This window comes from Scyliorhinus torazame, chromosome 18 (genome assembly GCF_047496885.1).
Source record: "Scyliorhinus torazame isolate Kashiwa2021f chromosome 18, sScyTor2.1, whole genome shotgun sequence".
NCBI classification, from domain to species: Eukaryota; Metazoa; Chordata; class Chondrichthyes; order Carcharhiniformes; family Scyliorhinidae; genus Scyliorhinus; species Scyliorhinus torazame.
The window spans coordinates 7284848-7309944 of NC_092724.1; the positions used below are offsets into that span (position 1 = coordinate 7284848).

The window sequence follows — 25097 nt, forward strand, 5'->3', positions numbered from 1 at the left end:
GTGTGCGTGAGGATCCAGCGGGCGGCAGGTCCCGTAGGGAGACGATATCCTGCCGGTCGTCGGGGTCCGCCACGTAGGCGTACTGAGGGTTAGCGTGAAGGACGTGGACCCTCTCTACCAATGGGTCCGACTTGTGCGCCCGCACGTGTTTGCGGAGCAGAATGGGTCCAGGAGCTGCCAGCCAAGTTGGGAGCGAGTCCCGGAGGAGGACTTCCTAGGGAAGACAAGGAGACGTTCATGAGGTGTTTCGTTTGTCGTGGTACACAGCAGTGATTGGATGGAGTGGAGTGCATCGGGAGGGACCTCCTGCCAGCGGGAGGCTTGGAGATTCCTGGACCGTAGGGCCAGTAGGACGGTCTTCCAGACCGTTCCGTTCTCCCTCTCTACCTGCCCGTTTCCCCGGGGGTTATAACTGGTCGTCCTGCTCGAGGCGATGCCTTTGCTGAGCAGGAATTGACGCAGTTCGTCTCTCATGAAGGAGGATTCCCTATCGCTGTGTATGTAGGGGGGGTAACCGAACAGGGTAAAGATACTGTGGAGGGCTTTTATGACGGTGGCTGCGGTCATGTCGGGGCAGGGGATGGCAAATGGGAACCGGGAGTACTCGTCAATCACGTTCAGGAAGTGCGTGTTGTGGTCGGTGGAGGGGAGGGGCCCTTTGAAGTCCATACTGTGGCGTTCAAAGGGACGGGAAGCCTTTATCAGGTGCACTTACTCTGGCCTGTAGAAGTGTGGCTTGCACTCCGCGCAGATTTGGCAGTACCTGGTGGCGGTCCTGACCTCCCCGAGGGAGTAGGGCAGGTTGCGGGTCTTGATAAAATGGAAGAATCGAGTGACCCCCGGGTGGCAGAGGTCCTCATGGAGGGCCCGGAGTCAGTCCACTTCTGCGTTGGCACATGTGCCGTGGAATAGGGCATCAGAGGGCTCGTTCAGCTTCCCGGGACGATACAAGATCTCATAGTTGCCCCGCTGTGCATTATCGAACATGAAAGCTACCGACCGTTGGTCAGTGAGGAGCGTGAATCTCCTGCCGGCCAGGTAATACCTCCAGTGCCGCACAGCTTCTACTATGGCCTGGGCCTCCTTTTCAACGGAGGAATGACGGATTTCTGAAGCATGGAGGGTGCGTGAGAAGAAGGCCACGGGCCTGCCCGCTTGGTTGAGGGTTGCCGCCAGAGCTACGTCGGACGCGTCGCTCTCGACTTAGAAGGGAAGAGATTCATCGATTGCGTGCATCGTGGCCTTTGCGATGTCCGCCTTTATGCGGCTGAAGGCCTGGCGGGCCTCTGCCGACAGGGGGAAAACTGAGGATTGGATTAGTGGGCGGGCCTTGTCCACATCATTGGGGACCCACTGGGCGTAATATATGAAAAAAATCCCAGCCAGCGTTTCAGGGCCTTGGAGCAGTGGGGGAGGGGAAACTCCAAGAGGGAACACATGCGTTCGGGATCTGGGCCTAGGACTTCATCATGCACTACGTAGCCGAGGATGGCTAGACGGTCGGTGCTGAACACGCATTTGTCCTTGTAGGTCAAATTAAGGGTTTTTTGCGGTATGGAGGAATTTGCGGAGGTTGGTGTCGTTGTCCTGCTGGTCGTGGCCGCAGATGGTGACGTTTTCGAGGTACGGAAACGTGGCCCGCAAACCGTACCAGTCAACCATTCGGTCCATCTCCCGTTGGAAGACCGAGACCCCATTTGTGACACCGAAGGGAACCCTTAGGAAGTAGTAGATCCGCCCATCTGCTTCAAATGCAGTGTATTTGCGGTCGCTAGGGCGGATGGGGAGCTGGTGGTACGCGGATTTGAGGTCTACCATGGAAAAGACCTTGTATTGTGCAATCTGATTGACCAAATCAGATATGCGGGGGAGAGGGTACGCGTCAAGCTGCGTATACCTGTTGATGGTCTGACTATAATCAATGACCATCGTGTGCTTCTCCCCGGTCTTTACAACCACTACTTGAGCTCTCCAGGGGCTGTTGCTAGCCTCGATAACACCTTCCTTCAGTAGCCGCTGGACTTCTGACCTAATGAAGGTCCGGTCCTGGGCACTGTACCGTCTGCTCCTGGTGGCGACGGGTTTGCAATACGGGGTGTGGTTCGCAAAAAGGGAAGGCGGGTCGACCTTGAGGGTCGCGAGACTGCAGACAGTGAGGGGGGGGGTAAAGGGTCGCTGAATTTAAAAGTTAAGCTCTGGAGGTTGCATTGGGAGTCCAATCCCAGGAACGTGGCAGCGCAGAGGTGAGGGAGGACGTCAAGTCTGAAATTTTTAAATTCTCTTCCCTGGACCGTGAGGTTCACTATGCAGAACCCCTTGATCTCTACAGAGTGAGACCCGGAGGCCAGGGAGATTTTTTGGTTAACTGTGTGTATGGGAAGAGAACAGCGCCTTACCGTGTTAGAACATAGAACATTACAACGCAGTACAGGCCCTTCAGCCCTCGATATTGCGTAGACCTGTGAAACCACTCTAATGCCCATTTACACTATTCCCTTATCATCCATATGTCTATCCAATGACCATTTGAATACCCTTAGTGTTGGCGAGTCCACTACTGTTGCAGGCAGGGCATTCCACACCCTTACTACTCTCTGAGTAAAGAACCTACCTCTGACGTCTGTCTTATATCTATCTCCCCTCAATTTAAAGCTATGTCCCCTCGTGCTAGACATCACCATCCGAGGAAAAAGGCTCTCACTGTCCACCCTATCCAATCCTCTGATCATCTTGTATGCCTCAATTAAGTCACCTGTTAACCTTCTTCTCTCTAACGAAAACAGCCTCAAGTCCCTCAGCCTTTCCTCATAAGATCTTCCCTCCATACCAGGCAACATTCTGGTAAATCTCCTCTGCACCCTTTCCAATGCTTCCACATCCTTCCTATAATGCGGTGACCAGAACTGCACGCAATACTCTAAATGCGGCCGCACCAGAGTTTTGTACAGCTGCAACATGACCTCATGGCTCCGAAACTCAATCCCTCTACCAATAAAAGCTAACACACCGTACGCCTTCTTAACAACCCTCTCAACCTGAGTGGCAACTTTCAGGCATCTATGTTGGGGTGTATGAAGCTCTCTGTGCTCCCGGAGTCGATCAGGCAGGATGTTTTCCGCCCATTGATGAGCACGGTCGTCGTCGCGGTCGAGAACGTTCGAGGCCGAGACTGGTCCAGGGTCACCGAGGCGAGTTGTGGTAAAAGTTGAAGATTTTCCTCAGGCAGTGTGTGGTCATCCGAATCGGGGCCCTGAGACTCCAGCCAAGATGGCGGCGCCCACGGGTCGCACATGGCTGGGGGTGGGCAAGATGGCGGCACCCACGCATCGCACATGGTCCCTGGGGAACAAGATGGCGGCGCCCAGGGCCGGCACAGGGCTCGGGAAAATGAAGATGGTAGTGCCCGCGGCCCGCACATGGCCCGTGGAGAGAGTTGTGGTGGCGGAACCGGTTCACCCCCGGAGACAGCGGCGACCGCCCGGGCCTGGCATACCGCCACAAAATAGCCCTTTTTGCCACAACCTTTGCAGGTGGAGGAGCGGGCCGTGCAGCGCTGCCAGGGGTACTTGGCTTGCCCGCAAAAATAACAGCGGGGCCCCCCGGGGTTGCCTGGTAGCCACACGGCACAAGCTTGATGGCCACGGGTGGGTTCCACGCTGCCCAAGGGGCTGCCGCGCGGTCGGGGACGTACGCGCGGGCTTTTCGGGAGGCCACATCCAGGGAGCTAGCAAGGGCCCGTGCCTCCTTGAGGCCTAGTGTCTCTTTCTCCAGCAGCCGCTGACGGATTTGGGAGGACAGCATACCTGCAACGAATGCGTCCCGGATTAAAAGTTCTGTGTGGTCGCTGGCTGAAACTTGCGGGCAGTCACAGTTCCTACCCAGTACCAGGTGCGCATGGTAGAATTCATCCAGCGATTCCCCCGGGATTTGTCGGCAGCAGATGTCGGGCATAAACCTGGTTTACTGGGCGAATGTCGTGTCCTTTCAACAGGGCCATCACGGCCTCAAAATCGTCCGCATCCTCGATGAGGGTGTAGATCTCTGGGCTCACCCTCGAGTGGAGATCTTGCAGTTTCTGGTCCTCCGTAGGTGCAGTCGTGGCCATCCTGAGGTACCCTTTGAAGCACGCCAGCCAGTGTTTGAAGGTTGCCACTGAGTTTGCCGCATGGGGGCTGAGTTGCAGACACTCCGGCTTGATTCGGAGCTCCATCCTTTTAAATCTAGTCCAATAAATTGATGCTCGATCAATAACTCCAGAAGCGAGATTGGATGACAATTGAAGGCTTTATTGGACTAGATGTTTCCCCCAGCAGCGCAGGTACAGAATGCAGCTGCTGGGGAGACACAGACTCTTATACTCCGCCTTGCTGGGCGGAACCAGCAGGCAGGCTTCACCAATGATCTTCCTGTCTCAGGTACCTCCCACACCAATGATCTTACAGCCTCAACCTAGGTACCGCAATACCCCTAATACAGACTACCACACTAACCTTGGAGGAAGTCGGTTTGATTAGCTAACTGGTTGGCCAGGGACAATATTCTGCCTGACAACTGTCAGTGATTTGTTCCTGCATGATGCTTTCTGAGAGAACTTGGCAGAAGTGATTGGACCTTGGATGTGAAAGGGACAGTCTCTCTGTCTTACTTGCTGAATTGACAGAACTGCTTTATTGTTCTAAAACCCGTGAGTGTCTGGCACATCTTTGACTACAAACTTGAAATGATCTTAAATCTACAGAGAAAGTAGACAATCTTGCCAGACAAAACCTACATGCCCTACTCGGAAGAAGTAACAAAACTGAAGATGAACCTCAGAAAGACATTGACAAGAAGTCATCCCAGCACAACAAAGATCCTTTATCCTTTTATTTTTATTGATATTTTCTTTACCTCTCAACCACCCTTTCCCCTCCGTGTTGTTTGTCTGTGTGTTTGTGTGTGTGGAGAGCGGGGGTAGTTTCAAAAGGTTACTTGTGTTAAAGTTACAAAATCTGGTTACTGCAGTTTATTGGGGCTCAGGCAAAGTCCTCGAGTATTTTAAACTAACATCTAATTTCACTTATGTTGCGACTCCGGGTCAAGTGGTCTGGAATTGGCCGCACACTAGCCTGGGCTATCATGACATTATTTAAGATGGGTTGGATTTATTGACCCAATTCACCAGCTGGAGAGCCAGTAGCAATCCGGCCAAGGCCATTCCCAGGAACCCCAATGTGATTTAATCCCAGTCCCTTCTCAGAACCTTCAGGACAAGGATCCTGCCTGAAAGAACTGCCAGCAGCTTCAGTACCACAAGCCGTCAGGAGCATTTGGCACTGCTAGGATTGGAGTAGGCCCATGAGGAAGCAGCCATTAAGGCCCTGGAGGAGAGGTAGGTGGGGCTGCATCGCTGGGACCAGTCAGGCAGGCCATTTGAAAGAAGGATGAGGGTTAGTTTGGTGGATAAGTGGGGAGTCACCTCTGGCGCAGCCTTTGTAATCGGCAGGGTTCTCCATTGGGCACAGTTACCCAAGCAGGGGGACCACCCGCCACCCAGGTAGCTAGCCAGGGCAGAATACCAGCAGCCTCAATTGGCCTAGGGGCAGGACCATCCCTGCCCCGGACTTAATCAGGGGAAGCCAGGAAGACAACAGGCTATTCACCCTCGTGCCTTTCCACCCAATTAAGTGACACCCCCACTCCTGGGTTAAGGAGGCATTTAATTTCACTCATCATCATGTACAAGCCTTTGGGCTGCACATGTTGATATAATTGCCAGGCTTGAGGATCCGTACATGTGACCACTCTCCATGGATGAACATGCATAACATGCAAATTTACATCACTCATATTTAAGGTGGACTCCTTCAATTTCTCTGCAAGCGTGCTGCTGGAACATCTACCAGTACATTGCACATTCTTTACTGCTGCTCCTGAACTTTCTTCGGCAGTTCCTAAGGTTCAGCATCTATGTACGGCTGTGGAGTTTGGAACATCACGCATCCTCTGCCATGGACTCTCTGCTGCTGTCTCTGTCTCCTCCATCTGCCCTAGCTCACTCACAATATGTGAGTCGCCAAGTGAAAACCCAACTATCTTCCTCACCACTTCCACTGAACCATGAGTACCTGGGTTTGTGCAAGGTTCTGTACAGTGAAGGTGCACCCTCAGAATGAGTTATCTCCTCTGAGGAGTTATTGTCATCTTCTTCCCCCTCCTGCACCGCCTCCTGAATGCTTGAACGCTGTGTGTCAGACTGAAGATATGGATGAGAATGTGCTGGGGGATCATTCTGCGCACTCATGCATTTCACTCACTGTTGACATTAATTTCAACAGGAGTGAGTGTTGTGCGCCATGTGGTTTTCTATTATTTAATTCTACTCTAATGCAGCTGGGGGCATCTCCTGTACCCACCCCCCCCCCCCCCCCCCCCCCAATCGGCAAGCATGTTGGGATTTCACTGATGTTCGCACCTCCTTGTCTGCAGCTACCTGTCACAGGGTGGCTGGAGGGTGTCCTGTTCTCTGCTTCTCCCTCATGTTTTGTGCTCTCTTCTCCTGCAAGGTGTGTGTGTGTGTGGGGGGGGCGGGGGGGGGGGGAAGAGGCAGAGAATAAACCTGTGCATGAGAGTACGGGCATGTTGGGTAGCTCGAGTGTAGACGTTGAGTATGACAATGAGGAACAGACATGAAATTACATGAAGGTGAGAGTATTGGTGATGAATGGACAGGTGAGGAACTGCATGGACAGGAAGGATAGGTGTACCTGCCAGGTAAATTGGTATGAGGAATGATGCGCTGGAATAGACTTGACAAGGTAGAGTGAGGGGGGTTGGAGATGATACTTTATCAGGATGCAGTAGAATTTGCCACGATGCTCATCTTTCCTGCCCTGGTTAGGTCACTAAGTGTGGGGGGGGGGGGGGTGCTGGCCTGGCCTGGCTAGTGCCCTGGCTAGCTCAGCTGACTGGATGGATGGTGTGTGGTTCTGAATAATGTCAACAGTGCAAGTTTGATTCCTGTTCTGGCTGAGGTAGACTTGGGATCTGCCTCCTCAACCCATCCCCGATGAGTGGAAGGCAATGGCAAACCACCATTGACAAATACTGCCCAAGGCACCGGCTCAGGGTGAAGCATCAGCGGGCAATGAGCCAAAGATTTGCCTTGGGTCACTAAATCATATTTGCCATTGAGTGCAGGAGATGACATTTCACTCCCACTGCTGATCTTCGCCACCCATGCATGACATTTTGGTTTCATTGACAGACTTTTCCCCACACCCACATCCCCGTCCAAAGGAAGCAGCATTTCCCTGCGGACCCTTGCGCACCCCAGCATCACGCCAGGGAGGTGGAACCAAAGCGAGGTGCAGTCTTTGGCCATGTGCACGCCACTCTGCCACTTTGTGGCTTTTTACTCCTGACTCCAAAATCCATCAAACTTCACGTTGGCAAAATGAGTTGAAATCATTTCCAGTAGGTTGGAATCAAGCTAATTGGTCGGGAAACCTGGAAATATGTAAATGTAGTGGTTGGATTAAAAAGTCACTTATTTAGTAGGTTTCCCACTGGATATTGCATTACCTGCTTCCATAATGTTGGCAATGTAAAATCCAAACCAAAGATCCTCTCTGATCCCATGTATCCAACGTGATTCCAGTCCTCAAACTGACTCCTAAAACTAATAGGAAAGTTACTTTATTTAAAAAAATCAAAAAACTGCAGAATAAATCTGTCCACGGTAATTGGGCAGCACAGTGGCAAGAGCACCAGGGCACGCGAGTTCAATTCCAGCCTTGGGTGATTGGCTGTGAGGAGTTTGCACATTCTCTTCATGTCTGCCTGGGTTTCCTCCGGGTGCTCTGGTTTCCTCCCACAGTCCAAAGATGTTCAGGTTAGGTGGATTGGCCGTGATAAAATTGCCCCTTAGAGTCCAGGGATGTGCAAGTTAGGTTGGGTACTTTTTCAGAGAGGTGGTGCAGACTGTCGATGGGCTGAATGGCTTCCTTCAGCACTGTAGAGATTCTATGAGATCATTCCAGGACTGAAGGATTGGAAAGTAGCATAGTTGTTGATGCTTCAGTTCGTGGGACTGGGACACAATATCCCTGCTTTCTTTCTTGACATGTCTGCAATGTTCAACACACTTGACCATTCGCTCCCTGTCCACTGTCTGTCCTCCATGGTCCACTTCAGTATGACTGTTCTCACCATTATTGTGCTTTTACCTGTCCCAACATAGCCAGTCTATCGTCAACAATAGTTTCTATTATACTGAGATTCTATGGTAAAAATATCAAAGTGCTATTTGAAGAACAGCAGGGGAGTTCCCATGGTTTCCAGGCTAATATTTATCCATCAAGTAATACCTAAAGAAGATGGTCTTGTCGTTTATTTAATTGCTGTGTTATGATTCAAGTTGATGCTACTACTGGACAAGTTAGATTCCAGAGTGGAATGCTTAACTTTTATTTATTTGTTCATAGACCTGGATGAACAAAGTCACAGGACTGCCGATGAACTTTCAACAAAAGAAGGAACATTTATTAAACAAGAAAATGTTAATTATCATACCCTACTCCTTCACCCCAACTATACTTTTACAGATATATGCAGATTTGTAAGGATATAACACAGGTTACTATATCTTACATTCTAATGTTCTCAGCACACAGTCCATGTAAACCAATAGGCAAACTGTGATCAGACACACCACACTCTGAAACCAAGTGACGGATGCCACTCAAAACAACTTCTTGGAGTTCGCATCAAATCTCCCCAGATGCTTGTCACACTTTGAGCCAAATGATCACACTGGAATTTTAACGTTCACACGAGGGTTTCCAAACTCCACTCTCGAAGAGCACACTTTGGAATCTAATCCCACATAAGGCTTTCACCCGGATGCATTCACCAAGGATTCACATCCAGGATTTCAGCCTCTCCTTTCAGTATTCCTCCGCCCTGGATTGCCATGTGCTTTCATGCAATCACTCCAGCCACACCAACAGAACATCACTGCTTCACGGGCCAGATTAAGGGGTTATCGACCTTTTGATCACATCAGATATCTGGCTTTAAATCTAGTTCCTGCAGTTATCGCTTCAATTCAGAGCCCTTTATCTGCATCTTCCTTTAGCTTCACTGAACAGGACCGTGTTCCTTTGACTTCACAGTACACCTGGAACCTCTATGTGTCCTATTCCCACATTTCTGGAACTTTCTGTTCTATAACTGTGGCGATGCACCACTGTACTTCCCTACCATTGTACATAGTATATAATAGTTGCGTGTAACGTGGCCGTGTAATACTGTGTATTGTACTGTAGCTCTGCAGAGGTTCGGTCACTGGTAGGTAACCCGACCTGGCCACGGAGAGCTCCGCCTTAGCCACTCCCCCGGGAGTTACGTATAAGAACCCTCTTCTGGGACCGGCCCCATTCTGTCTGGGGTCGTCTGTGCCGGGTAAGCCTCCCATGTAGTATAGTAAAGCCTTAGTTAAAGTCTCACATGTCTTTGTGGTTCTTGACGCTTAGTGCATCAATAACGTAGGACTGGCTTTCTGTCTGTGTGCTGCCTGTTCTAGCGGTTTCCGTGGAATGTTTCTTGCCTCTAGGTTACGCAGTTCCAACTGACACTCAAGTGTTTCTGCTTTTCAGTATGAGCCTCTGGTTGCTAAGCAGCAGCTTAGTTATTTTTTTAAACCCTGTAATTGCTTTTAGGTTGTCAAACCTTCATCACAATGCAGGCATCTAAACAGACCCACAGACTTTCAGGCTACCTTTTTTAACATGAAGCTGAACTAAAGTTTTAACCCTTTCTTCAAACACTAAAACAGAAACACAAATTATATCTTATTTCTAATTATTCTAATTATTATTATTAATACACACAACACAAATATAAATTACTAAAACTCTCTCTATTTCCTAACAGTGTTTGTGGGAGCTCGCAATGCACACGTTGGCTGCCATGTTTTTTTTACACTACAAAAAGTTACAAAACTTCAAAAGTATTTCATTGGTTGGGAAGTACTTTCGGACATCCTGAAGTTGATAAAGGTGCTATATAAATTTCTTTAATTTTCTGCCATTCAGTTATGAGAATATATTCTCTGCTACCCATTAAAATCTCCATTGATCTGCTCTAACACCATTTTCAGATTAATCTCACGCAGTATGCAAGATCATTTACATCCTTAGTGTTGTATTTGGCTGTGAGCCGAGACTCAAATCATAAATCTTACGTTCTGATGATCACAAACAGTCACTTGGTAGTGCAGAACTTGACTGTACTGGTAAAAGGTCTTGCTGTTAAAGCTTTTTGACTTGCACTCATCAGAACAGACTCGCAAGAATAGCAAATTTCAATGAGTACAACAATTTATTCGACATGAGGAGAGGGTGCTGATTGGTTGGCAAGTGGACTCTGATTGGTAGAGGTGTAGCCATGGCGATGAACCAGGGAACAGTTAACTGCCCAGTTTCGACAGCGTGGTCTCTCTTTTCTACAATTTTTTATCACATCTCAACTTTAAAACTAACGTTTAATGAAAACTATTTCAACTAATATTGAATCTGGGGCAAAGATTCACCAAAATTAAGGAAGAAAATAAATGATGAAGAAAATACTGACACTAATGAGTGACAAATCTTCAGGACTAGATAACTTGTACTGCAGGATTTTTTTCAATAAGTAGGTGAGAACATAGCAAACGTCCTTACTATATTTTCCAAAGGTCCTCTTTATTTGAGATCCATTTCTTTGGCGGGTAGGATCAAGGAAAACCCCAAGGCCTTTTACACATATGTGAGAAATATGAGAATGACTAGAGCGAGGGTAGGTCCGATCAAGGACAGTAGCGGGAGATTGTGTATTGAGTCTGAAGAGATAGGAGAGGTCTTGAACGAGTACTTTTCTTCTGTATTTACAAATGAGAGGGGCGATATTGTTGGAGAGGACAGTGTGAAACAGATTGGTAAGCTCGAGGAAATACTTGTTAGGAAGGAAGATGTGTTGGGCATTTTGAAAAACTTGAGGATAGACAAGTCCCCCGGGCCTGACGGGATATATCCAAGGATTCTATGGGAAGCAAGAGATGAAATTGCAGAGCCGTTGGCAATGATCTTTTCGTCCTCACTGTCAACAGGGGTGGTACCAGGGGATTGGAGAGTGGCAAATGTCGTGCCCCTGTTCAAAAAAGGGACTAGGGATAACCCTGGGAATTACAGGCCAGTTAGTCTTACTTCGGTGGTAGGCAAAGTAATGGAAAGGGTACTGAAGGATAGGATTTCTGAGCATCTGGAAAGACACTGCTTGATTAGGGATAGTCAGCACGGATTTGTGAGGGGTAGGTCTTGCCTTACAAATCTTATTGAATTCTTTGAGGAGGTGACCAAGCATGTGGATGAAGGTAAAGCAGTGGATGTAGTGTACATGGATTTTAGTAAGGCATTTGATAAAGTTCCCCATGGTAGGCTTATGCAGAAAGTAAGGAGGCATGGGATAGTGGGAAATTTGGCCAGTTGGATAACGAACTGGCTAACCGATAGAAGTCAGAGAGTGGTGGTGGATGGCAAATATTCAGCCTGGATCCCAGTTACCAGTGGCGTACCGCAGGGATCAGTTCTGGGTCCTCTGCTGTTTGTGATTTTCATTAATGACTTGGATGAGGGAGTTGAAGGGTGGGTCAGTAAATTTGCAGATGATACGAAGATTGGTGGAGTTGTGGATAGTAAGGAGGGCTGTTGTCGGCTGCAAAGAGACATAGATAGGATGCAGAGCTGGGCTGAGAAGTGGCAGATGGAGTTTAACCCTGAAAAGTGTGAGGTTGTCCATTTTGGAAGGACAAATATGAATGCGGAATACAGGGTTAACGGTAGAGTTCTTGGCAATGTGGAGGAGCAGAGAGATCTTGGGGTCTATGTTCATACATCTTTGAAAGTTGCCACTCAAGTGGATAGAGCTGTGAAGAAGGCCTATGGTGTGCTCGCGTTCATTAACAGAGGGATTGAATTTAAGAGCCGTGAGGTGATGATGCAGCTGTACAAAACTTTGGTAAGGCCACATTTGGAGTACTGTGTACAGTTCTGGTCGCCTCATTTTAGGAAGGATGTGGAAGCTTTGGAAAAGGTGCAAAGAAGATTTACCAGGATGTTGCCTGGAATGGAGAGTAGGTCTTACGAGGAAAGGTTGAGGGTGCTAGGCCTTTTCTCATTAGAACGGAGAAGGATGAGGGGCGACTTGATAGAGGTTTATAAGATGATCAGGGGAATAGATAGAGTAGACAGTCAGAGACTTTTTCCCCGGGTGGAACAAACCATTACAAGGGGACATAAATTTAAGGTGAAAGGTGGAAGATATAGGAGGGATATCAGAGGTAGGTTCTTTACCCAGAGAGTAGTGGGGGCATGGAATGCACTGCCTGTGGAAGTAGTTGAGTCGGAAACATTAGGGACCTTCAAGCAGCTATTGGATAGGTACATGGATTACGGTTAAATGATATAGTGTAGATTTATTTGTTCTCAAGGGCAGCACGGTAGCATTGTGGATAGCACAATTGCTTCACAGCTCCAGGGTCCCAGGTTCGATTCCGGCTTGGGTCACTGACTGTGCGGAGTCTGCACGTCCTCCCCGTGTCTGCGTGGGTTTCCTCCGGGTGCTCCGGTTTCCTCCCACAATCCAAAGATGTGCAGGTTAGGTGAATTGGCCAATGATAAATTGCCCTTAATGTCCAAATTGACCTTGGTGTTGGGTGAAGGTGTTGAGTTTGGGTAGGGTGCTCTTTCCAAGAGCCGGTGCAGACTCAAAGGGCCGAATGGCCTCCTTCTGCACTGTAAATTCAATGATAATCTATGATTAATCTAGGACAAAGGTTCGGCACAACATCGTGGGCCGAAGGGCCTGTTCTGTGCTGTATTTTCTATGTTCTATGTTCTATGTTCTTTAAATTAGAAATTTGTGCATGTTGCTCCGCTATTTAAGAAGGAAAGAGGTAAACCAGGGAATTGTAGATCAGTTTGCTCAACATCCGTTGTCAGGAAATTTCAGAGTCTATAATTGAGGATAGAGTGACTGAACTCTTGAAATTTATCTGCCTATCATGGGGACCGAGTGCGGATTTGTCGAGGCTTTATCATGGCTGACAAACATGATTTTTGTTTTGAAGAAAAACTAAAGTAGTAGACAGGAGAACGTCTGTGGGTGTCATTTACATGGTCTTCCAGAAGGCATTTGATAAAGTGCTTCATGACAGACAGTGGGTTGAAATTGAAACTCCTGGAATTGAAAGTAAATTATTGTCCAGGTTCGGAAATTTTTGAGTAGCAGGAGATAGAGAGTAGGAGATAATGGACAGGTACTCTAATTGACCGGATGTGACTAGTGATGTCCTTCAGGGATCTGTGTTGGGACCTCAACTATTCACCTTATTTATAAATAAAATAGATGACAGGATAAAAAGCCAGATATCCAAGTTTGCCAATGACACAAAGGGAGGCAATATAGTAAATAATTTATACAAAGCATAAAATTATGGGACTGTTTAGCACAGGGCTAAATTGCTGGCTTTGAAAGCAGACCAAGGCAGGCCAGCAGCATGGTTCAATTCCCGTACCAACCTCCCCAAACAGGCGCCGGAATGTGGCGACTAGGGGCTTTTCACAGTAACTTCATTTGAAGCCTACTTGTGACAATAAGTGATTTTTATTCATTTCAATTATGAAGAGGTATTAATCGGCAAAGAAGTGGCAAATGCAAGCAAATGAGAGGTCTTCCATTTCGGACATTTAAAGATTAGAACAGGATATTTTCTAAATGATGACAAGCTAGAAGTGATGAAGGTCAAAAAAAACTTGGGGGTCCAGGTGTACAGATCATTAAAGTGCCATAATGGTACAGAACAGAATCAAAAAAGGCTAATATCTGGGGAACTAGAATACAAGTCAGCAGAAGTTATGCAACATTTATACAAAGCCCTGATTAACAACTCCTGAAGCTGCATGAGCCGTTCTGGTTGTCACACCTTAGGATATGCTGTATACATACTGTGACAAAGGTAAACTTTCCTTCAACGTAATTCTCAATCTGTCTGCAGCCTTTGACACAGTTGACCACACCATCCTTCTCCAATTCCTCTCCACTGTCGTCCAACTGGATGGAAGGGACTGGTCTGGCAGAGTGGGCTAAACAGCTGGTTGTAATGCAGAACAACGCCAGCAGCGCGGGTTCAATTCCCGTACCAGCCTCCTCGAACAGCTGCCGGAATGTGGCGACTAGGGGCTTTTCACGGTAACTTCATTGAGGCCTACGTGACAATAAGTGATTATTATTATTTTATCTCCTCTAACCTGGATCTATTCTCACTTAGCAAATAATATCCAGAATATGTTGTGCAATTACTTCTCTTCCTGCTCCCATATCTCTGATGCTTCTCAAGGATTTACCCATGGCCACCTCCTATTTCTTATTTACATGCTAAATCCCTGTGATATCATCCGAAAGCACAGCACTAGTTTTCATATGTACGCTGACAACACTCAGTTCTATCTCACTACCACCTCTCTCAACTCCTTCACTGTTGTTCATTATCAGACTGCCCATTTGGTATCCAGTACTGGTTTAGCAAAATATTCTTCCAGTTAGGTATTGTGAAGATTGAAGCCGTTGTTTTCAGTTTTCACACCAAACTGCATTCCCTCGCGACCGACTCCATCCCTCTCCTTGGCAACAGCCAGAAGAAGCCAGTCTTTTTGCAACCTTAATATCATTTTTGACTCTGAGAAGAGCTTCCAACCACAAATGTGTGCCATCAAGACTGCCAAGCTCCACCTCTGTAACATCGTTTTACTTCATCACTGTTTCAGTTAATTTGCTGCTGAAATCCCCATTCATACCTTTGTTATCTCCAGACTAACTTATTTGAATGTCTATTGGCTGGTCTCCTCCATTCTACCCTCTGTGAACCAGAGGTCGTCCAACACTGCTGCCCATGTCTCAACTTTCACCAAATTCCATTCATCTTTTGCTCATATACTCACTGGCTCTCTGTCAAGTAACGTCTTGATTTTAAAATTCTCATCCTTGTTTTTCCAATCCTTTCATGGCCTTCCCATTCCCAACTCTGTAATCTTCTCTAGCCCCACAACCATCCGGGATGTCCGCGCTCATCTAATTGACCATCCTCGATTTAAATCACTCCACAATTGCTGGCCATGCCTTCAGATGCCTAGACTCTAAGCTCTGGAATTCTCTCCCGACACCACTCTATCTCTACCTTGCTAAAGATGTGCAGGTTAGGTGGATTGGCCAAGATAAAATTGCACCTTTGTGTCTAGGGATGTGCAGGTTAGGTGGAGTTACAGGGATAGGGGAGTGGACCTAGGTAGGGTGGTCTTTCAGAAGGTTGGTGCAGACTCGATGGTCTGAATGGCCAACTTCTGCACTGTAGGGATTCTATTTGATGATTCTTGCATTCTTCCATTAAGATATTCCTTAAAACTGACCTCTTTGACCAAGCTTTTGGTTATCTGACCAAATGACTGGTATTTATCACAGGCGACAGGAGTATCGACCACTGGCCAGAGAGCCAGCCACAGCCTCATGTCATCCTCCTTGACAAAGGCCTGCTTAATTAAGTGCCCACCAGGCAGGCCTTCCTCAGGATCAAGGAACTCTGGGGTGGAAATCCCACCCCCGGAAACTGCTGGCCAATCAGAGGCCAGAAACTGTGCATTGCAGGTAGCAATGAGTCCTGTTGAGGTTCTGTTGAGTTGGATGTGTGGGAAAGTGAGAAAACAGAGAAAGAAGAAGAGGAAAGAGAAAGGGAGAACAGAGAAAGAAGAGGACGGAGAAAGGGAGAACAGAGAAAGAAGGAGAAAGGGAGAACAGAGAAAGAGGAATTAGAAAGAGAGAACATAGAAAGAAGAGGGAGGAGAACAGAGAAAAAAGAAGAGAGAGAACAGAGAAAAAAGAAGAGAGAGAACAGAGAAAGAAGAAGAGGAAGTAGAAAGGGAGAACAGAGAAAGAAATGAAATAAATATTTTTATTGTCACAAGTAGGCTTAATGAAGTTACTGTGAAAAGCCCTAGATGCCACACTCCGGCACCTGTTTGGGTACACAGAGGGAGAATTCAGAATTCTCAGCTGGTACGGGAATTGAACCCACACTGCTGGCCTTGTTCTGCATTACAAACCAGTTGTCTAGCCCACTGAGCTAAACCAGCCCTCTGCAGAAGAGGAAGTAGAACGGGAGGACAGAGAAAGAGGAATTAGAAAGGGAGAATAAAGAAGGAAGAGGAATTAGAAAGGGAGAACAGAGAAAGAAGAGGAAGGAGAGAGAACGGAGAAAAAAGAGGAAAGAGAACAGAGAAAGAAGAGGAAGTAGGAAGGGAGAATAGAGAAAGAGGAAATAGAAAGAGAGAACAAATAAAGAAGAGAAAGAGAACAGAGAAAGTAGAGGAAAAAGAGAGAACAGAGAAAGAGAAAAGGAGAAAATAAGAAAAAAAAGACCGAGAAGAAAAAGACAGAAAGGAAAGGTTATCTGTCTACAGAGCAAGGAGGGAGGAGTGACCTGCTGCCAGTGGGTCCCTTTAAACGTAATAAAGGCAACTAAGGCGCCCCAGTAACAGCCCCAGCCCCCAGCCAGTGTGCTGCACTCCCGCTGACCGCCAGCAGCGGCGCTGCCCCAGCCCGCCCGGCCGCAGTGAGCTGCACTCCCGCTGACCGCCAGCAGCGGCGCTGCCCTGCAGCCAGCCCGGCTAACATCCGGGACCCAGCCGGCACTGGATCTCCCAGGCAGAGACAGAAACAATATGGCGGAGGTGAGGCGGTGCACGGGCTGCTTTTGCCCCGATGTGATTTAACGGGCGCGCCGCGTTCCCCCCTCCCCAGCCGCCCGCCACCTCCCCCCGCCCGCTGGCTCCCGAGCGGCCGGCGGTGGAGGCGTGGATCCCGGGAGTGGCGCCTGAGCCGCCGGGCTGGGCGGATTTGGAGTCGGCGGGCGCAGGCATTGACGGCGAGTGCTTTTTATTTGGTTGGGGTCGGGGGGGTGGGGCGGGTGTGGGGGTCGGGGGGATCCGGGCGTGTGGGCCGCCCGGCTGCCCGGCCCACTGACAGCTCCCGGAGCGCACTGCGCCTGCGCGCCCCGCCCGCCAGCCCCGCCGCGCGCTCTGTTTGTAAACTTGCTGCCACATTGCCCCAGAGCAGCTGAGAGAGCAAACTGCAGCATAGCTGCACTCCACACACCCCTCTGCATAGCTGCACTCCACACACCCCTCTGCATAGCTGCACTCCACACACCCCTCTGCATAGCTGCACTCCACACACCCCTCTGCATAGCTGCACTCCACACACCCCTCTGCATAGCTGCACTCCACACACCCCTCTGCATAGCTGCACTCCACACACCCCTCTGCATAGCTGCACTCCACACACCCCTCTGCATAGCTGCACTCCACACACCCCTCTGCATAGCTGCACTCCACACACCCCTCTGCATAGCTGCACTCCACACACCCCTCTGCATAGCTGCACTCCACACACCCCTCTGCATAGCTGCACTCCACACACCCCTCTGCATAGCTGCACTCCACACACCCCTCTGCATAGCTGCACTCCACACACCCCTCTGCATAGCTGCACTCCACACACCCCTCTGCATAGCTGCACTCCACACACCCCTCTGCATAGCTGCACTCCACACACCTGTCTGCATAGCTGCACTCCACACACCCCTCTGCATAGCTGCACTCATATATATATATATATATATATGTCCATATATATATGTGTGGACCAAATGTCTGCACATACAACGCGCCCACATTCCATTGCACATCTTTGTAAGTTCATTTCCTATCGAGGATCTATCGCCCAGTCTCCGATCAAAAGTTAGACCGACCCCCCCCCCCCCCCCCCCCCAAAGAGTGTGATCCAACAGTGCGCTCCCCTTTCGCGTTGCCCCCCCCCGTAGTTTACTGGGGGGGGGGGGGTCTCACTTTTTGTCGCTGTTTCAAGAAGAGCACGGTATTGGTCCTGCGATAGATCTGTGCCCCCCCCCCCCCCCCATCCAACCCGGGATCCGCTCTAAACTTTGACGAGCCCCCGGCATGGTGCAGTCAGTCGGCAGAAGTTGAAGCGGTTGGTTGTCTCTGTTTTTTTAAATATAAGGCAGTACGTTGATCGTCCTCTCAGAAGTTCAGAAACAGTTTCATAGTTTGTTAAAACTTACGCCAGAAGCTGTCGGTTTGCAATGGGGGGGGGGGGGGGGGGGGGAACAGGGCGGTGGGTGTTTCAATGCACTGACTGTGCACTGTCTGCTCTGTATGCACTGTCACTGTATGCTGTCTCTGTGCTCTGTCTCTATGCACTGTTGTGCCCTGTATGCACTGTCACTGTATGCTGTCTCTGTGCTCTGTCTCTATGCACTGTTGTGCCCTGTATGCACTGTCTCTGCTCTGTGCACTCACCCCTCTGCTCTATGCACTCTCTCTGCACTGTCTGTGCTCTATGCACTGTCTCTGTGCTTTACTGTTTCTGAGCTAGTCGCTATGCGCTGTGTATATGCACTGTCTGCACTGAGTTTCTATGCAATCTGTGCTCTGTACTGTCTCTGTGCACTAGTCGCTGTGCTGTCTGTACTGTTTGCACTAGTCGCTGTGCTGACTCTGTGCACTAGTCGCTGTGCTGTCTGTACTGTATGTACTAGTCGCTGTGCTGTCTGTACTGTTTGCACTAGTCGCTGTGCTCTGTGCAGTAGTCGCTCGGATCCACACCGATGCCGAGTCTGCAGTCCTGTCCCAAAGGGTGTGTGAGATACGGGACATTATTCCATCACAATTGTGTGTACTGAAAACCCCGATCTCCCAATGAGCGGCTCCAACCGAATGGAGGAGCGAGTGCGTCAAACAGCCCAGACCCAGCTCGAACGCCAGATTGTTGCCGAGTTTGAAAAACTCCGTTTTGAATAGACCCAAGAGCGTTGGAACCGGGAAGCTCACCCACTCAGCAGCAGGAAGGCTGCAAGGTGCTACCGAACGGCCAGCAATGAATGAGGAGCCCAGCGGGGAGAGGTGAAATAATTCTGCGCTGCAAAGTAAGGCTGAGGATATTCTCCACTAATCTTAATTCTCAACCCCCTTCCCTCCCTCTCCCACAATCTCCAGTCGTTATTCCCCAAAGGGCTAACCATACTCATGTATTTCTAAAGAGAAAAGTTTCTTCCTAGGGTCATCATGGAATGGTGCGATATTACCCCTGTTAGAATATCTTTTTCAGTATCCTGTGGACAACTGAATATTCTTTTCAAAAATACAAATTGCATGTACCAGGCAAATGATCCTTGAATAATCGATGCACCTTCTCATGGAAAACCAGAAACAAATTCTCAGCAATGAAGAGTGCGTTTGTGCGTACATCTTTGCTGAAGTGCAAGAAAACTGAGGATTTCTTGAGCGACCTTTTAATAATAATCTTTATTGTCACAAGTAGGCTTACATTAACACTGCAATGATGTTACTGTGAAAAGCCCCCTAGTCGCCACATTCTGGCACCCGTTCGGTACAGGGAAGGAGAATTCAGAATGTCCAATTCATCTAACAAGCAACGTCTTCCGGGACTTGTGGAAGGAAACCGGAGCACCCGGAGGAAACCCACACAGACACGGGTAGAACGTGCAGACTCCGCACAGACAATTGGCCAAGCCACGAATCAAACCGGGGGCCCTGGCTCTGTGAAGTAACAGTGCTAACCACTGTGCTACCATGCCGCCCATAGACAGCCATGTATTTGGTATTCTCTTTCTCTCTCCTGTTGTACATATACAGAATGTAGCCCAGTAGCACTGACATTCAAGGCTGCCACTGTTTTCAGATGTCTTTGAGAAATTCAGAGCGGATTAAGAATGAAGGGAAGCATAATCAACACGTTCGTTATCACGCATCAAACACCAGAAAAATGCAGATAGTGATCTGAAATTCTGCTTCGACATTTGATGAAGTCGACAGATCTTGATTGCTGTCTTCCCAAGTACGGATGTCTGGAAAAGGCTGTGCAGATTTTGTTCATCAATGCCAGGACTATGACTGAGAGATTATGTACAGAAAGAAGTTTGTAAATCGTTTAACATCTTCGAAAGATCAAACTTGGTTGTGTTCTTGTACAGAGCCTCTTTGGTCTTGACAGCAATGTTTAGTAGCGCAATGATTGGGATTCAGTCATGTTCTTCAGGTTTGGTACATTTGGGAAAACGCTTCAATTTGTGCCGACTGTGTCGTTCGGCCAAGGTTATTCATGGATGGTGTTGGCTGATAATTGTGCTTAAAGCACATGCCCAGTAATTCTGATGTCTCACACACACAATTGTAGCAGTAGTGAAGAATTATGACCTTAACCACAAATCTAGGTAAAGCAACCTGCACCCAACAAACAATACGTTAAACTACCGACATCAATGATGCTGGATGAATATGGGGGACCCTGGGAGGTATTTTGTTGAACACTGCTCTTGCTGATCGTAAAGCATTTTCACATCAAGAAGGACTTTCTCTGCTTTGACGGACTGAAAAGTGTGAGGCTAGGACCAGCCTTGTATAACCTTGAAGGATGCTAAGCAGTTAGGATCTCAACTTCTCTCTGTCTGGTAATACCGCACGCACCATCAAGATCCTTTGTGTACAGCAGATGGGGAGATGGCGTTGCGAGTTGTGCTCTGTTAAAATGCGGAAAATCGCTAGCATGAAGACCATGTTAGTACGAGCACAGCTGTATGAGGCAGGACATCTTGTTTCAATTAATTATCGTAGACTTCCCAATCGTGTCCCGTGCAGTTACCTGAAACAGGACAAGTGTTCTTGTGCTTCCTCTGCCAACTTCATGAAGCCGTGGTGCCGGCTTCTGGTATGCCAGCCGAGCTGATGTTCCGGGCGACGTGCAAAATGAGCAACGTTTGAAATGGAACACGGGTAACCACGTCAACAGTGGGAGCAATAAGCAAATGGCACGGCTTCTGAATGCACATGTATTGGGAAGCCCCGTTGCTTCACAGAGTGGATTAAGCAGCGATAGAGAATGACTAACCCTTGACCAGCCAGCTGTGAACTACCTAAACCACAGTCACCGGAAGTAAGTGGAATTTACCTTGGGATCGTATCCCTTTATTCATTTCCAATCTGGCCCAGTTGGTACAGTAGCGGTACGGAGTTCTTTACGGACTGCTAATCCATTCAGGGTTGAGCATATAATCTGAATTGATAGAGCACTACTTTTGGATCTGATGCTCCACCTGTGTTAACTAGACAACAATTCCAAGGGACCATTTGAGGGGGATCAGAAAGTTCTCTCTTTTAGCTAACATTTGAAGAAAGTAACCAAACATGTACCGTGATGTTGCACCTGCACGTTTGCTTCCATCCTTGCCTATGTGATTTCACTGGTGAAAGAAATGTGGTAAAACACCTTCAGGATGTTTTGATATGATGAATCGACAGATCTGTACATCCTTTCTTCCTCCTTCACCCACCATTTCTGCATCTTTTGTTTCCTTGTTCTGTCATTTTTTGATTCTATTTCTTGTCATCTGTTTTCTTTTCTTTGAATAAAAGCAAATTACTGTGGATGCTGGAATCTGAAACCGAAGAGAAAATGCTGGGAAATCTCAGCAGGTCTGGCAGGGAGAGAAAAGAGCTAACGTTTAGAGTCCAGATGACAGAACGAGGAAAGATGCAGAAATGGTGGGAGAGGGAGGAAGAAACGATGTACTGATCTGTCGATTCGTCATATCAAAACATCCTGAAGGTGTTTAACAACATCTTCGCGAAAGAGAAAAGTGAACAAAGAGAACAAATTGGCCAACTTAAATCATCACTTGTGTAATCGATTCTGCTGATAGATTTGTTGTTTTCAGTTGGATCGGTTAAATGCAGGTGACTGGTCATGTCTGCAATTTTTTTAATTTTCCGTATATCTGATCACTATTGTAGTGGAGCTCTGTTGGTGCGTGCGTCAAACCGAATAGCAGAGGACCGTCAAACTATCACTGCTGCAATATCTTTATCACTTTGCCTTGTAAGCTTTCTCCTCAAGATTACTAGTTTTCTGTCATAGTATGTGTATCTCTGGTGACATTTGGTGCTCGGGTATGGTGCTCTTCATGTGCTAGGTAGTCTTCAGTGAGTTCTTTTTTGTATTTAATTGTGTGCAGTTACTTGTGCAAAGTCACTGTCTAAGGATATGTTAAAGAAGTAACAAATTGTATGGTGTTATTTGTTCTTCAACATTAATTTTGCACAAGTATGTAACAGTGCATGCAATTAAATTAATATATGACTAATATGGTTTTTATCATTAGTTCTGCACAGCTTTCCAATATCCTGAGGAAGGAGCAGCGCTCCGAAAGCTAGTGCCATCGAAACAAACCTGTTGGACTTTAACCCAGTCCAACTCCACATCATTCCTCTTTCAAGGCAGTTGAATCAGGAGATAGAATTAAGTACTTGTTTCAGACAATGCTCTACCATTATATGCAAGAGAGAATTCTTCAAATATAGGATCAGTGACAACTGAGACACCTTGATTAGGTGCAAGAAAATTGTTTCTCGCATCAGCTTCTGTCCTTGCCATGCTATGTTTCATTATTTTTTGTAACGTACAATTTTATTTCTAAAAGTCTATTAGTATTTTTTTCGTTTCACTTCCTTCGGAGTATATTGATACTTGTCTGACGTATATAAAAAGTTGGTTTATAAATGATTAAGAAGGCAAATGGAGTTTTGTCCTTCATTGCTAGAGGGATGGAGTTTAAGACTTGCGAGATTGTGCTGCAATTGTATAAGGTGTTAATGAGGCCACACCTGGAGTATTGTGTTCAGTTTTGGTCTCCTTAAATGAGAAAGGACATACTGGTGCTGGAGGGAGTGCAGAGGAGATTCACTAGGTTAATCTCAGAGCTGAAGGCGTTGGATTACGAGGAGAGGTTGAGTAGACTGGGACTGTACTCGTTGGAATTTAGAAGGATGCGGGGGATCTTATAGAAACATATAAAATTATGAAGGGAATTATGAAGGTTGTTTCCACTGGCAGGTGAAAGCAGAACTAGGGGGCATAGCCTCAAAATAAGGAGAAGTAGATTTAGGACTGAGCTCAGGAGGAACTTCTTCACTCAAAGGGTTGTGAATCTATGGAATTCCTTGCCCAGTGAAGCAGTTGAGGCTCCTTCATTAAATGTTTTTAAGATAAAGATAGATAGTTTTTAGAAGAATAAAGGGTTATGGTGTTCGGGCTGGAAAGTGGAGCTGAGTCCACAAAAGATCAGCCATGGCCTCGTTGAATGGCGGAGCAGGCTCGAGGGGCCAGATGGCCTACTCCTGCTCCTAGTTCTTATGTTCTTATGTATATTAAGCAGTTATAGCAGGCTTTATTAATGATGGGCTATACCACAATCGGAATTGCAAATTCCTCCGTCAACCTTTGACTAGCGTCCTCATAATGCTTTTCTTGCTGGCAAATTATTTGAACAACAAATGGAGGCAGCGGTCTTGTGCTCCCAGTGAAGGTAATTGGGGAAACTTCACCACGCCTAAATACAGTAATGCAATCTAAAACTGGAACATGGAGAGGAAGATGCTGTCGAGTGAAATGGGGAAAGGGATTCATTTGGAAAAAAGATGTTGCTTGGATGTGGGTGACCCTGGCATGTTACTATTTATTGTCCAACCCCAGTTAACCTGAGAAATTGTGGTGAGTCCTCTTGAAGCTCTGCTTCCTTACTAGCACTAGGTAGGAAATTCCAAGGCTCCCGATTCAGCAGCAATAAAGGAATGGCAGTATATTGGCAAGTTGCACGGTTATGACTTGGAGTGGAACTTGTATTTTCTCCGATATTTGTTGTTTATTATAGAATTAGTTTGATTAATAAAATGTATAATGCAGACTTGTCACACTTCAAAGCTAATTTAGCATTGCATGTATTTTGATAACATAATAAAACAGCGATTCCTTTTTTCTGCATGTTAAATATAGGATTATTTGAAGGTAATTTTTGTCAATTAACTCAGAACTTTGTCTGTAATGCTGAATTTGATTTATTAGGACTACTTTATCCTATCTGGCCAACTTTATGAACCAGTATGTTTGAACAGATGAATACAGTGACCATTTCCAATGAATTTATTTTAAACATGTGATTGCTGAATTTTTCTGATTGAAACTCTCCTCAATGGTGCAAGGATCAGAATAGCACTTTGTAATTTAAAAAAAAAAGAAATAATGAAGGGTCTGATAATATGTTTAGGTTCCTCTATCATAGAGGAATGTTAGCTCTTACACCATGTCATGGTGCATTATTTGTAAAGTTAGTGTCAAACTGTCATAGAATCATGGAATCTTACCGCACAGAATGAGGGTATTTGGCCCATTGCCAGTGTGCTAGATCGTTCTCCTTACCCGTGCAAATGTTTCCTTTTGAAGTCTATGTCCTTTCCTTTTTCTGGTTGCTCTGAGGGAATCCTTTAAATTGCAGTTGTAGCAGCCTGTGCTCAAACTCTTTGCACTCAAGCAACTGGGTTGTATCCCTAATAGATGCAGAGAGGGGAAAAAACGGTTTGCTTCAGAAACTCACGAACATGGTGCTAGCTTGCCTCGTGCCGGAGACCTAAAGGAGGCGTTCCTCGGCTCAACATTTGCCAACCATTTTAAACTTGAGCGGTCCTTGACCGGTTCTATTGTGTTCAGAAAAAACCTCGACAGGAATCAATGTTCAGAACGAGAATGGCGTTCCCAATTGTCTAACGACAGACCACGGAACTGAAAACTGCAGATGGTGTGCACCATAGGATCTTTTTGCTTGATGTCAATGGATACCTTTTCAACCACAAAATGCTGGTTATTTGAGATCTATGTGGAACAATCACTCTGCAAAGGTAGAACCTGTCGCTGCTGGACAGCTATGGGGTAAGTACTTCTTCCAGTTTCCTTCCTTCTAATTTGCTACTAATGTGGCAGTGTTTCATTCCCTGCTGGTAGCTGCACAAAGAAAACTTCAAAGCCACAGCATGCTGCACACTCCAGCATTTGAATTTCATTTTGTACAATAATTGCATATAGATTATTTCAATCTTGCTTAA

General features: G+C 47.1%; 1 protein-coding gene across 5 annotated transcripts in view; it reads left to right on the plus strand.

Annotated features, from left to right (window-relative positions):
• Positions 1-16749: 16749 nt before the first annotated feature.
• Positions 16750-25097, plus strand: part of LOC140394918 (mesoderm induction early response protein 2-like) — a 105641-nt gene continuing 97293 nt past the window's right edge. Inside the window, exon 1 of one of the 5 annotated variants that reach the window (XM_072482106.1) lies at positions 16750-16799. In XM_072482106.1, the coding sequence (XP_072338207.1) occupies positions 16791-16799 (9 nt within the window). In that variant the 5' untranslated portion in view covers positions 16750-16790. The other 4 variants (XM_072482108.1, XM_072482105.1, XM_072482104.1 and 1 more) reach the window with 4 other exon arrangements.